The 11,340-nt window shown below is 35.1% G+C and overlaps 1 protein-coding gene across 1 annotated transcript; it reads right to left on the reverse strand.

Annotated features, from left to right (window-relative positions):
• On the reverse strand, positions 1-10,382 carry LOC133287700 (CSC1-like protein At4g02900). The gene is made up of 11 exons (XM_061485362.1): positions 10,069-10,382; positions 9,778-9,933; positions 9,327-9,462; positions 7,542-7,643; positions 6,682-6,801; positions 6,447-6,527; positions 5,409-5,749; positions 3,442-3,687; positions 3,025-3,349; positions 399-632; positions 1-219 (listed from the first exon to the last, which is right to left on the reverse strand). Exons 1-11 carry the CDS (start codon positions 10,380-10,382, stop codon positions 1-3), a joined length of 2,274 nt encoding a protein of 757 aa, XP_061341346.1.
• Between the last annotated feature and the right edge of the window lie 958 nt (positions 10,383-11,340).

Below are 11,340 nucleotides of genomic sequence, written 5' to 3' on the forward strand. Positions count from 1 at the left end.
TTAGCAACTGCCGGCTTCATTATCAGATTCTGGCTTGCTACTCCGACGAGAAGTTCTCTTTGTCTGAATAAGTGGATTTTCCTCTTCATCATCAATGATCACTGGTTTTTCAAACTCATCGCCCTTAAAAACTGGGTGTAAGTAAGCATCCTGAAGATAAACTCTCAGGTTCAGGTTTGGTTCAACAGCCCGTTCAAGTGTATCCTTCACCATGGCATCCTGTCATCAAATCTCACATATGTCATGCTAATATGGCTAATTAACTAATAATATAATATCTCTCAAACCACATACCAGCTTGTTTCTTTGCATTTGTGATTGTGATTACTCTCAGATTAACATACACAATAATTAACGAAAATAGATGTATGTGTGTGCTTAATTATTGCTTAACCAACCTCTAGGGGGAACTTTACGAATGCAGATTCGAAGCGGCCTTTGCAATATATGTAGAACCAGATTGTCAAGACTGGTTGTGCAATAAGACATAGCGTGGACTTATCTGCACCTCTTGTACTTAGCAATCCCATCAAGAGAATTTGAGATATAATCAAGCCGATAATTACTCGACGGTGGATATCTGGCCAAAACGATGCTCCACTCTCGTATTGCTGGTTATACACATTGATAATCTTGCCATAAATTAAGCATAATCAGAAACAGAATGATATTTACTCTGTAATATGCTTATGTAGGGGAAAAAGGGGGTAATGAAATGTTGGTACGTGAAGCAATCAAACAATAAACTAAGTTCAATTTTACGATTCATCTTTATTATTTGTTTCGCTTGTTTATAGATGCATTGATTCAACATCAACATCAACGACATCTTTATCCCAAATTAATTGGGGTCGGTGGTAGATGAACCCACATGAAAAATACAAAACTGTTGAAAAAAAAGTAAAAAAATAAAAAAAAATAAAAAATAAATAAATAAAAAATAAAAAATAAATAAATAAAAATACACAAATAAAATAAAATAAAATAAAATAAAAATATATGTATATATAAATAAATAAAAGTAAAAAAGAAAGGGACAAGAAGAAGTGGGGGAAATGAAGGGGAAAAGGACTAAAAAAGGACCATCTGGAACATAGGAATAACAGCGGGTTTAACCCTCCACCATACTTATAGCTTTTCTCCATTCCTTTCTAAGACATACTGTCCGCCAATCTATATCCCACTCCATTAAATCTTGTTTTACTACTTTCTCCCAAGTAAGCTTCGGCCTACCTCTACCTCTTTTTGTGTTTAGCTTTTGGTAACAAACTTCTGTTCTTACAGGAGCATCCATGGGTCTTCTCATCACGTGCCCAAACCACCTCAATCTATGTTCTCTCATCTTCTCGGCTACCGGTACTACTCCGACCTTTTGTCGAATATCTTCATTTCTTATCTTATCCATCCTTGTGTAACCACACATCCACCTTAACATCCTCATCTCTGCTACTCTTATCTTATGCTCATGTTGCCTATGTGCTGGCCAGCATTCCGCTCCATATAGCATTGCCGGTCGTACTGCCGTTTTATAGAATTTTCCTTTTAACTTCAGGGGAATTTTGCGGTCACACAAAAATGCAGATGCACTACGTCATTTCATCCACCCTGCTCTGATTCTATGATTTACATCCTCATCAATCTCTCCACCATTTTGTAAAATGGAGCCCAAGTATTTAAAAGCATTTTTTTTGGGTACCTCTTGACCATTTAGATGCACAGGTCCTTGGTCCTCATCTTGTACCAGAGAAAACTCACACTTCAGATACTCGGTCTTGCTTCGACTTAATGTGAATCCTCTGGATTCCAATGTGCTTCTCCACAATTAAAGTTTTCTATTAACACCCTCCTTGCTCTCATCAATAAGCACAATATTGTCTGCAAAAAGCATACACCATGGCACTTCCTCTTGAATATCTTTTGTTAGTTCATCCATAACTAAGGCAAAGAGGTAAGGACTTAGAGCCGACCCTTAGTGTACACCTACCGTGATAGGAAAATAACTTGATGATCTGTTACAAGCTTTTACACATGTAGTAGCCCCATCATACATATCCTTGATTGCCTTTACATACTTTAATGGAACCTTTTTCTTCTCCAGGACCCACCATAAAACTTTCCTTGGAACCCTATCGTATGCTTTCTCAAGGTCTATGAACACCATATGCAAGTCCTTCTTCTTTTCTCGGTATCTTTCCATTAGTTGTCGCATCAAGAAAATGGCTTCCATGGTACATCTTCCTGGCATAAATCCAAATTGATTTACAGAAACCTTGGTATCTCTCCTCAAGCGATGTTCAATAACCCTCTCCCACAACTTCATAGTATGACTCATTAGCTTAATGCCTCTATAGTTTGAACAATTCTGTATATCTCCCTTGTTTTTGTAGATAGGCACAATCATACTTTTCCTCCATACATCAGGCATCTTATTCGTCTGGAGAATCTTATTAAAAAGATTGGTCAACCATTTTATTGCCACATCCCCCAGGCCTCTCCACACTTCAATAGGGACACCATCAGGCCCCAAGGCTTTATTAGTCTTCATCCTCTTTAAAGCCTCCTTAACTTCATGTGTATTAATTCTGCGTACAAATCTTCTATTCATATCATCATACGCGCCCTCTAAGTCCACCTCGCTTGTATCTCCATCCCCATTAAGCAGCTTGTTGAAGTATTTCAACCATCTTTCATTTACATCTTCATCTCTCACCAGAAGTTTTTGATTTTCATCCTTGATGCATCTAACTTGAGTGAGGTCTTTACTTTTCTTATCCCTTATCCTTGCAAGTTTATAAATACCTCTTTCACCATCCTTGCTCCCAAGATTTTTATACAACTCGTCGAAAACCTTGCCTCTCGCTTCTCGCACTGCTTTTTTTGCATTTTTTCTCGCCAATCTAAACTTTTGCAGGTTCTCTTCACTGGGACTTTTATGCAAAGATCTAAAGCACTCCTTCTTATGTTTTATAGATGCATTGATTATATATAACAAAATAAGGAAGGAAAACTATATCCAGAGCTCACCTGATGCCGAAAGACCATATAGGAAAAAGCAAAGAAGACTACAATGAAGGGGAGAAGAAAAGGTGTGACAGGAGAATACACATGCCCCAACATGAAATATAACTGGATGCGAGGTTCAGATGTAGCAAATTCCAAGCTACCAGGATCCATAGCATTCTGTCTGTCTTGCTCCGTCTTCACCAAGAATGTGTTTTTCAGGTGGAACATAATTAACGGAGATAACCTAAGGATCTCTGCAGCTACTCCAGCCCAACCGTCGATCATTATGTATGTGATGAAGAATGTGGCTTTCATGGGGATTGTACTGCCAACAGTTTTTGTGAACCTGCAAATATTAATAGAAGCACAATGTCAGTTGTTCGCCAACCTCGATGCCCAAATAAAGAAAGGCTATCTAAACTCAAGCTCAGAGCCTACTCTGTAGAGGGTTGATCAATAAACTGCTGAAGTTGCTGAAATGCTGTTCCTGTTATAACACTCCCAAGGAACACATTGACGAGAACAAACAAGTAATATTTGGAAGCTGACCTCCGTTCCAAAGCTGAAAGCGATGAAAAACCTTCTATTTTGGACATCGTCATGAGAATTTTTGGAAGCATTATAAGAAAAATCTTTAATGCTAGCCCTGGCAGAAATCCTTGAATAACAGACTTGGCAGATGGCCTGCAACGAGTTACTCGGGGTATGAAACCAAAGCCATTAATTACTGAATGAGGCAGGAAGACATTAATTCCATTGTAGTACTGTAAATGAATGGCTGTATTCTTGTAATACATTTCTTTTCATAATCTAAAAAAACACTAAATTATCAAATATTTACCAAAAAAAAAATCATCAAATACAAAAATTCATCTATTTAATATCTTAAAATATAAAAAATTATTAAGAGAACTAATTAAGAAGATATAGAATTATTTTATGAAAAGTTTTCCGTATTTTCTTAATAATCCTCTAAATATTTAATATAAACAAATATTAAATGAAAATATATGTGTACTGAGTGTCTTCAAAATAATAAAAAATAACATTTAATACCTTGTTTGTTAGAGACAGAGGAGGACAAGAACGTAAGAATAGCAGATCAAAGGATTCCCTTCATGGGCCGTGGATCATGCTAAATAGTTGTACAATTCATGGGCCTTGATCCACGGCCCATGAAAGAAATTCTTTGAGTCTGCTACTCCTACATTGTTGTCCTCTTCTGTCTCTAGCATTATTCACTATGATGATTAGTAAAAGAATCGGGAGTATTATTTACCAAAAAAGAAAAAAGAATTAGGAGAATTTATGTTATTCTCCGGATAAATCTTTCTAAGATTATTTTGAATTTTTTACATGTTTAATGTCTCTCATATTATAGAAGATAAACACATAAAAGTATATAGTACTTATGTGGGGCCATAAAAGAGAAGAGAGAAAAAAAAAATATAAGAGACATCAAACCTATTTTTTATTCATTAAAATGAAAAGTCTTAGATGAAAGAATAAAAACATTGCACCACTAGGGATAGCCTAGTGGTGTTGGGTGTGTTTAGTGTGTATTAGGAGTGCGGTTCGATTTCCTGTAATGTCCAAAAAAAAAAAAAAAAAACATTTAATGCGTAGAGAATTTAAAAAATGAATAATACTTTTTCTCTGATTAATTAAAAAGATTATATGGAGAATCCGAAAATATAACACTATTCTACTATTAGATAGCAAATATAATTAAATCGAATTCTACTTAAATTGCAATGTCCTTGGGTATCAAATTGCTGCATTTATCTCTCTCAAAAGAATTACTATATAAAATATAGAATAAATTATATTTATAAATTTTTTATTTACAAACTATATTATGTATTTAAAAAAAATACATTTTTAAGTGAATATATTTTTCTAAATACATAACATAATTCTTAAGAATTTGTAAAAAATAAATTTGTAAATATGTTTCTGCTAACTTGTTTACAGTGCTCAATTTTACTGATAGTTCAGACTTCAGACACGTATCTACCTCATTTACTGGATTAAAAATTAGGAAAAGTGTTTGTCATTTTAAATGTCACAAGGTTATGTCATTTTAAGAGAGAGACACATAAAAAAATTTATTTAAATTTTAAATTAAAAAAAAATCATCCACTTTCTCTCTCTTATGATTTTTATTTTTCTGTGTCTATCTCTTTTCTAAAATGACATGTCATTTAAAATAATAGACAACAAACCCTTAAAAATTAGTTTTTTTTTTTTTTTTTTTTTTTACTTTCTTCACATTAGATTTCAAAGGGGAAAAGATTCCTAACTATTCAGAGAATAAGCATTGGGGAATCAAGGACGACTCATATAGCAATTTAGCGTTCAAAATTAGTATACTAAATAACTGGTATAAGACTGAAAGCACTTACTTTTCAATTATTGGCTTCAAGAAAGGAAGGACCTTCTCAATCGCCTCAATGTTGGCTAGAGATTGAACCAATGCTATTGGTATCATAAAGAAGAAAGTAAGGAAAAATAAAGAAACAGTCATGAGCAATTTTCGAATATTGAGGTCAAAATATGGAATCGCAAGATTTTCCCAATAGACATCCCGAGGTTCAGGAGCCCATTCTGTCAGCCAAATGGTAGGATCACTAGTTTGTTGAGTTTGAGCGCACACAGCAGCCCCCCATCGGGTTTTGAATGAAACAAATGCTGCAGGAATAACAGCTTTGGGATCCTTTGTAACAATTTCTCTTTCTTCCGCTTCCTGCTTGAAATGAACACGATGGAATTGATCCCCATATGAAGAGATTTTAAGTGGACATACACAAATAAAAGCAAATGGGAAAATTTAACCACAGGTAACAGTTGCCTCTCATCCGTTCTGATTGACAATTAATATCATGACTGACTATCCTTTTATTCTTTTCCTTCACTTATTTTCCTCTTGTAGCCTTACATATAGTTTCCTACTGGTGTATGATGAATCTTTGATATTTACATTCAGACCATGACAACTAGAAGATTATAATAATTTGATAGACTAGCCATGTGTTCAGTTTATGAGTTACTGCAAGAGAGAACTGAAACCATACATGCCATTTACAAATAGTACACGTTGAACTAGGAATTGGCCAACCTAATTAGCGAGAAAAACCTAATAATAATGATCAATAGCGAGATAGGCTAAGATTAGCATGCGAAATGAGAGCATAGAATGAAGTGAAAAACCCAAAATGTTTTGAACTCCCCTGACTGAACTCTCAAAAGCACAGCCCACTATATCCAGTGAAATAACAATCATAACCAATTACCATAATTTGATTACATCACAATATTATAAATAAGTAATAATAGTTGTGTAAAGGATTCGATAATAAAATCTGTACAAAAAAAAGTATATACAAAAAACACTAAGGAAGCTAACACTGACATAACCATCGTACACTTTAATCAGTACTTACCTGCTCGCTCAACTGATCAATTGCTGCAATATAATAATCAATAGCATCAACTTTACTCCCCAAGAGACCCATAAAACCTGTCTATATAGGTAAGAAATCAAATTGTGAAACATAAAAGGTTATCAGCTGATATCACCTTATGATTGTTTTAAGGAAAAAGCAAAAAGCTAAAAGAGGGTCTCTTCTGCAGAAATTAGAAACAGTTATTAGTAGTAAATCATGGAGAGAAAGCTACCCGAGTAGTTGGCCTCTTTGAAGGATCTCTTTCATATTTGTTTTGGTAGTAAACATACCAGTTTAGCAATTTCTTCTTCTTTGCAACTATTGATGCAAGCTTGTTCGCATTATAAACAACCTATCAACAATTCAGAAGAAATTAATCTTTGGTTACACCAGAGAAAATCACAAAAATAATATAAATTTCAGATTCATAACAGAAAGTCCTCAATCAGTTAAAGAAATCCTCGGTGAATTACAATTCTTAATTCCTAGATGAAGACCAAAGAATCAAAATATTTGGTTTAACCCAAATTATTATCTAGATAACTATTGTTGGTTTCCAATATTTGAGTTGTAATTATCAAGATTAGTGAGGTATTTGTTTCTTTAATAGGAATCTAATAATAGGATGTTCTTATCTTGATACCGAAAGTGTATTGATGAATTGATAGGATTATAAGAATGAGGGAAAATAAATTGCGAGTAATGTTGGAGGAGGGTTTGCAACTTTGACCATAAAAATTGCATTATAGAAGGTTTGTAGCTTTGTCCACAAAATTGTAATAGTAGTCGGTGAGGTTTGTAACTTTTTCCATGCAAAAGTTGTAGTATTAGTGGAAAAGTGTTTGCAGCTTGTCTGTTTAAAAGTTGTTCTGTGATGTTGTTTCAAAGTTGATTTGATCTCTTCTCATTTGAGGATGTAGGCATATTGGACCAAACCATGTTAAACTTTGTGCTTGATGTGTTTATGATATATTCCTAATTATGAGCATTTATGTAAGCACGTGAAGAAGGGGATGTGGTTATTCCCAACACAAAACGACTAAAAACAATATACATCTTTGCCAGACTATTTGTAGTTGTTAATTAACACACCTCATGCATCAGATAGTGATCAGGATGATTGACGCAAAAAAAATGTTCAATATGCTCACTGACTGATTCATCGGGATCTGGGGGAACATTTCTCACCAGGACCTGTGAAAAAGTCAAAGTGGTTATTAAGAAAAAAAACATTCAGGTTGCTTCAGGACAGGTGGAAATTGACTACAGCCATTAGCTCAGTTCCTACAATAACTCGAAGGAAAGCATGCAAATATACCAAAGAGAAATGCAATCCGCAAGACTAAACTCTCTTGGAAAGTACCCCAAGAAAAAGTATACAATATACAACTTAAAAGACAAGCATCTGGAAAGTATGTTTCACAAGCAAGTCTGCTATAAATACTAAGATATTGATACTAACTTGCTGCATTGTCAATGTCTCATTAACAAATACAATCTGAAAGACTTTGTGTCACATTTAGTTGTAGAATGCATGAAATAAAAACAGAAAGACAAGAAATTCCAATTAGTTATGTATCCCCATGCACACACATGGGAAGCAGGTATGCGCGCGCTCGTACCAACACACCCCATCATAGTCGTATGATTAGATTCCATGTCTTGAGTTATTTTATTTTATTTTTTTATGATTTTTACTGGGATGCAGTGGAATCAATATTTAACTAAATTCCCTTCCTTAAATTACAAGATCAAAAATATCCAGCCAGATGTTGAATCAACTGATCCATCGGCATGTGACGGAAATCATTACAGGTCAAAGAAATACAATGGCAAGTCAGCCATAAAATATTAACATATAGAATCACATTATGTTCAGATAAGGTCAACTCCAGTAAATATAAATAGTGATTCTCTCCATATCAGCAAGAAAGTGCATTTGTAGGGACTAGAGCAGCACATAGTGATCCTCCTTTAATACATAAAGAATAAAACAAAAATATAAGCCGCAGCAAAAAAGAACAAAAAGATTTCAATTAGAAGAGAACTGATGTCTCAGGTTAGCACAGTTTGATCATGAGGGTTTGTGTTTCTACAGATTCCGAATAGCATTTCTGAAAGGTTTTGCAAAAGCTTATAGCTTAGTTAATCATAATCTAAGTCCAATTTTTCTTTCTCTTTCCCCTCATGTAAGAAAATCTAACTGCAAGTAGTGGTGAAGAGAGAGAGAGGGAATAGGGGCGATTGCCCCTTTAAGTTTATACAAGCCTTTAGATTCGAATACTATTTCTGTTTTTTTGTCATATAATTAGTGATGGTGCCCGTAAAACTTATAAAAGCCATTAGTTATGCTCATCATTTCTATTTTCTTTTATCATATAAATAATTATAACATCAAAGAAAAAATATACGTAACAATTTTGCCGCTCCAATGCTGGCAATTTATCTGACCCATTCCATTTAGGCTTTATTAACTACTATTTACACTGAACATGTATATTTATGGATGCTTATGTGCATGGCATTAGCTAGTCTGACTGGTCTCGTCATTGTCATGAGTACGGGAGAGTGAACAACGACTTCTATTTCTACCATTTGCCCTGCATACGAATGCATATACGCACATATGCATAGATGCATGCCATAAATCTTTTATTTCCTTTTTCGTATGGATGATTGAATACAGTTGATCTAGCCTAGAGTTTCAAATGCATTTCTTGTTCTGTGGTATAGGCATCACCGAATCAGTTTTTCAAAGCTATCGAACATATTAAACTCCAAAGCAGTCTAATTTTAACATTAATTGACAGTCTGTTTATCTATGAAAGGCGGTGAAGAGGCAAAGGGTACAGCTCAGTGAAAATGAGACCAACTTACAGTAAATTGATCTGCCCGACGACGTTCAGATGCCAAAAATCGCAATCTCATTCCTGCTATATTCTTGTATTCCTTATAAAGACTATAGCATGTCCAAGATGAGAAGACATATGACATAACAATATGCGCCCAAAACCTGCAATAAAATGACATGAAATTTCGTAACACAAAGTATGAAGCAGCCAGATTACATAACATGAAATTCATGATCCAAAGTAAGAGTCTGCAACCCCGTAATAACAAAAGAATAAGAAGCAGGCAATTCAATTAATATTGAGACTCTTAGTGGCACTCTTATTTGGTTTGCTTAAGAGACAAAGATCAAAGTTGCAATATTTTATGCTCCTAATTAACGCTATTAACTTCTTCAATTCGTTAAGAATCCTTAGCGTGTGAGAGAAAAAGAGAGAAACTTAAAGCTAGGACAACACTGTCAAAAGAATCATCTCACCTATTTGATCCAAATGGGATGTTTGATATTGAAAGCTTGTCAATGTTGCTAAATGTCAAATCCTTGGCTCCCGGTGCTTCCAATGTTTTTCCGGTCCAGTTAACGGGAACCAAAACCATAAAAGAAAGTATGGTAATTGGGGCAAATATCTTCATGCTGAAAAGAATAAATTATTAAAAAGGAAAATAAGATTAAATATTTAAATAGAAAAAAATAGATCAGATAGTGCTGTGTCTTCTCATGTATGTCCTTGTGGGTAGAGTTTAACGAGAAAATTGGTGTACAACTCACCCAAGACTATAAATCCGAATATACACGGCTGAGTCAAGCCCTGCATGATCAATAAGCTCAGGTTCTGGCATATGCAATGCTGCAGGCATCCAGTTCAGAAACCTGATGTAGGTTCCACAGTCCAGGTTAACAAATTTCTTTACAAATGATCTGGAACTTGTTGGGCTGCTTCTTATTCCCTTCAGATACCATTTTGGGAAGTAGACTCGATCGTTAAGGGGCTGAAGTCGCAATATTGCAAATGCCACCAGGAACGCCAACGCAGACAATAGATTGATGGCTGCCGAAACACAAATATCCGCTACAGTGGCCATTTTCTTCTTCCTTTGAAGCACTTAATCTGCTTCATATAGAAACAAGTGAAATTGGCTTTCCAATTTCGAACTAGCATGCCTTACTATTTTCAGTAATATTCTAACGTTGTATTTATCCGCATTGAATTGAATTAATAAAAATGGTTCTCTAACTAGTTTCCACACCAAAATGATCCAAACTCCAAAGCTTATTCGTCACAGTTCAAAATTTGACATGCTCTATAGGTCACAGGCATCAATGTTCAGTCACCTCATATATTCAAGCATTCAAATGATGAACCAGAGCAAGATCCAGATAAAAGAACGAAAGCAAAAAAAAAAAAAAAAACCTATTAATCATTGCCTTAGCATGCACGCAGTCGCTAAAAACCAGAGTGATCTTTCCATAGTCATTTCCAAAACTTTGAAATAAAGATCTAAATCTAAACACATAGGATTGAGAGACGTACGTTTCATAGCACAAGCCTCCATCCGCAAATGAATCCCAAATGTGTTGCCATTTTTGGTTGCCGAGAAAATAAAAATTTGAGCCAATGCGGTAGTTTCCGTGATATCGATCGAGGAGAGCAGAGGCTTTCGATAACAGTGGGAGTTGATTGTCAACAGTCCTAATCAACCTAGCTAGATCGTTGTAGGAGGACACAGAGCAGATTTTCTTTTGGTTTCTCGCGTTTTCTCGGTGTCCAAACAGCGAGAGCTTGTTCCGGATGAAACGGTAACTGAGTTTTGGTTTTTTCAGAGAGAGAATGAATTAGCGCTCTTTGAGCGTGCGTACGGTGCACAGAGAAAAAGAGATAGGGCGATAGAGTTGGCGCCAAAAGGTTCGGAGCCATGTCTCATTGTTACCACCCTTCTTTTACGTTTCCACTTTGGAATTTTTTTATTTTTTATTTTTATGTTCCACTATGGATTTACCACTTCTTTTTTCCTTTTGATAAACCATGTTATACGGAAATCA

This window comes from Gastrolobium bilobum, unplaced genomic scaffold (genome assembly GCF_033153095.1).
Source record: "Gastrolobium bilobum isolate Gb01-03AN ecotype WA unplaced genomic scaffold, APGP_CSIRO_Gbil_v1 utg2833, whole genome shotgun sequence".
NCBI classification, from domain to species: Eukaryota; Viridiplantae; Streptophyta; class Magnoliopsida; order Fabales; family Fabaceae; genus Gastrolobium; species Gastrolobium bilobum.

What these genes read in the sequence shown, in the direction of transcription:
- LOC133287700 (XM_061485362.1), bottom strand. Translation starts at nt 10,382, where the DNA reads ATGGCCACTGTAGCGGATATTTGTGTTTCGGCAGCCATCAATCTATTG. An exon ending in ATTCGGATTTATAGTCTTGG is followed by an intron (nt 9,934 to 10,068) that starts GTGAGTTGTACA and finishes TATTCTTTTCAG; the next exon opens with CATGAAGATATTTGCCCCAA. An exon ending in TTGAAGCCAATAATTGAAAA is followed by an intron (nt 3,688 to 5,408) that starts GTAAGTGCTTTC and finishes AACTCGTTGCAG; the next exon opens with GCCATCTGCCAAGTCTGTTA.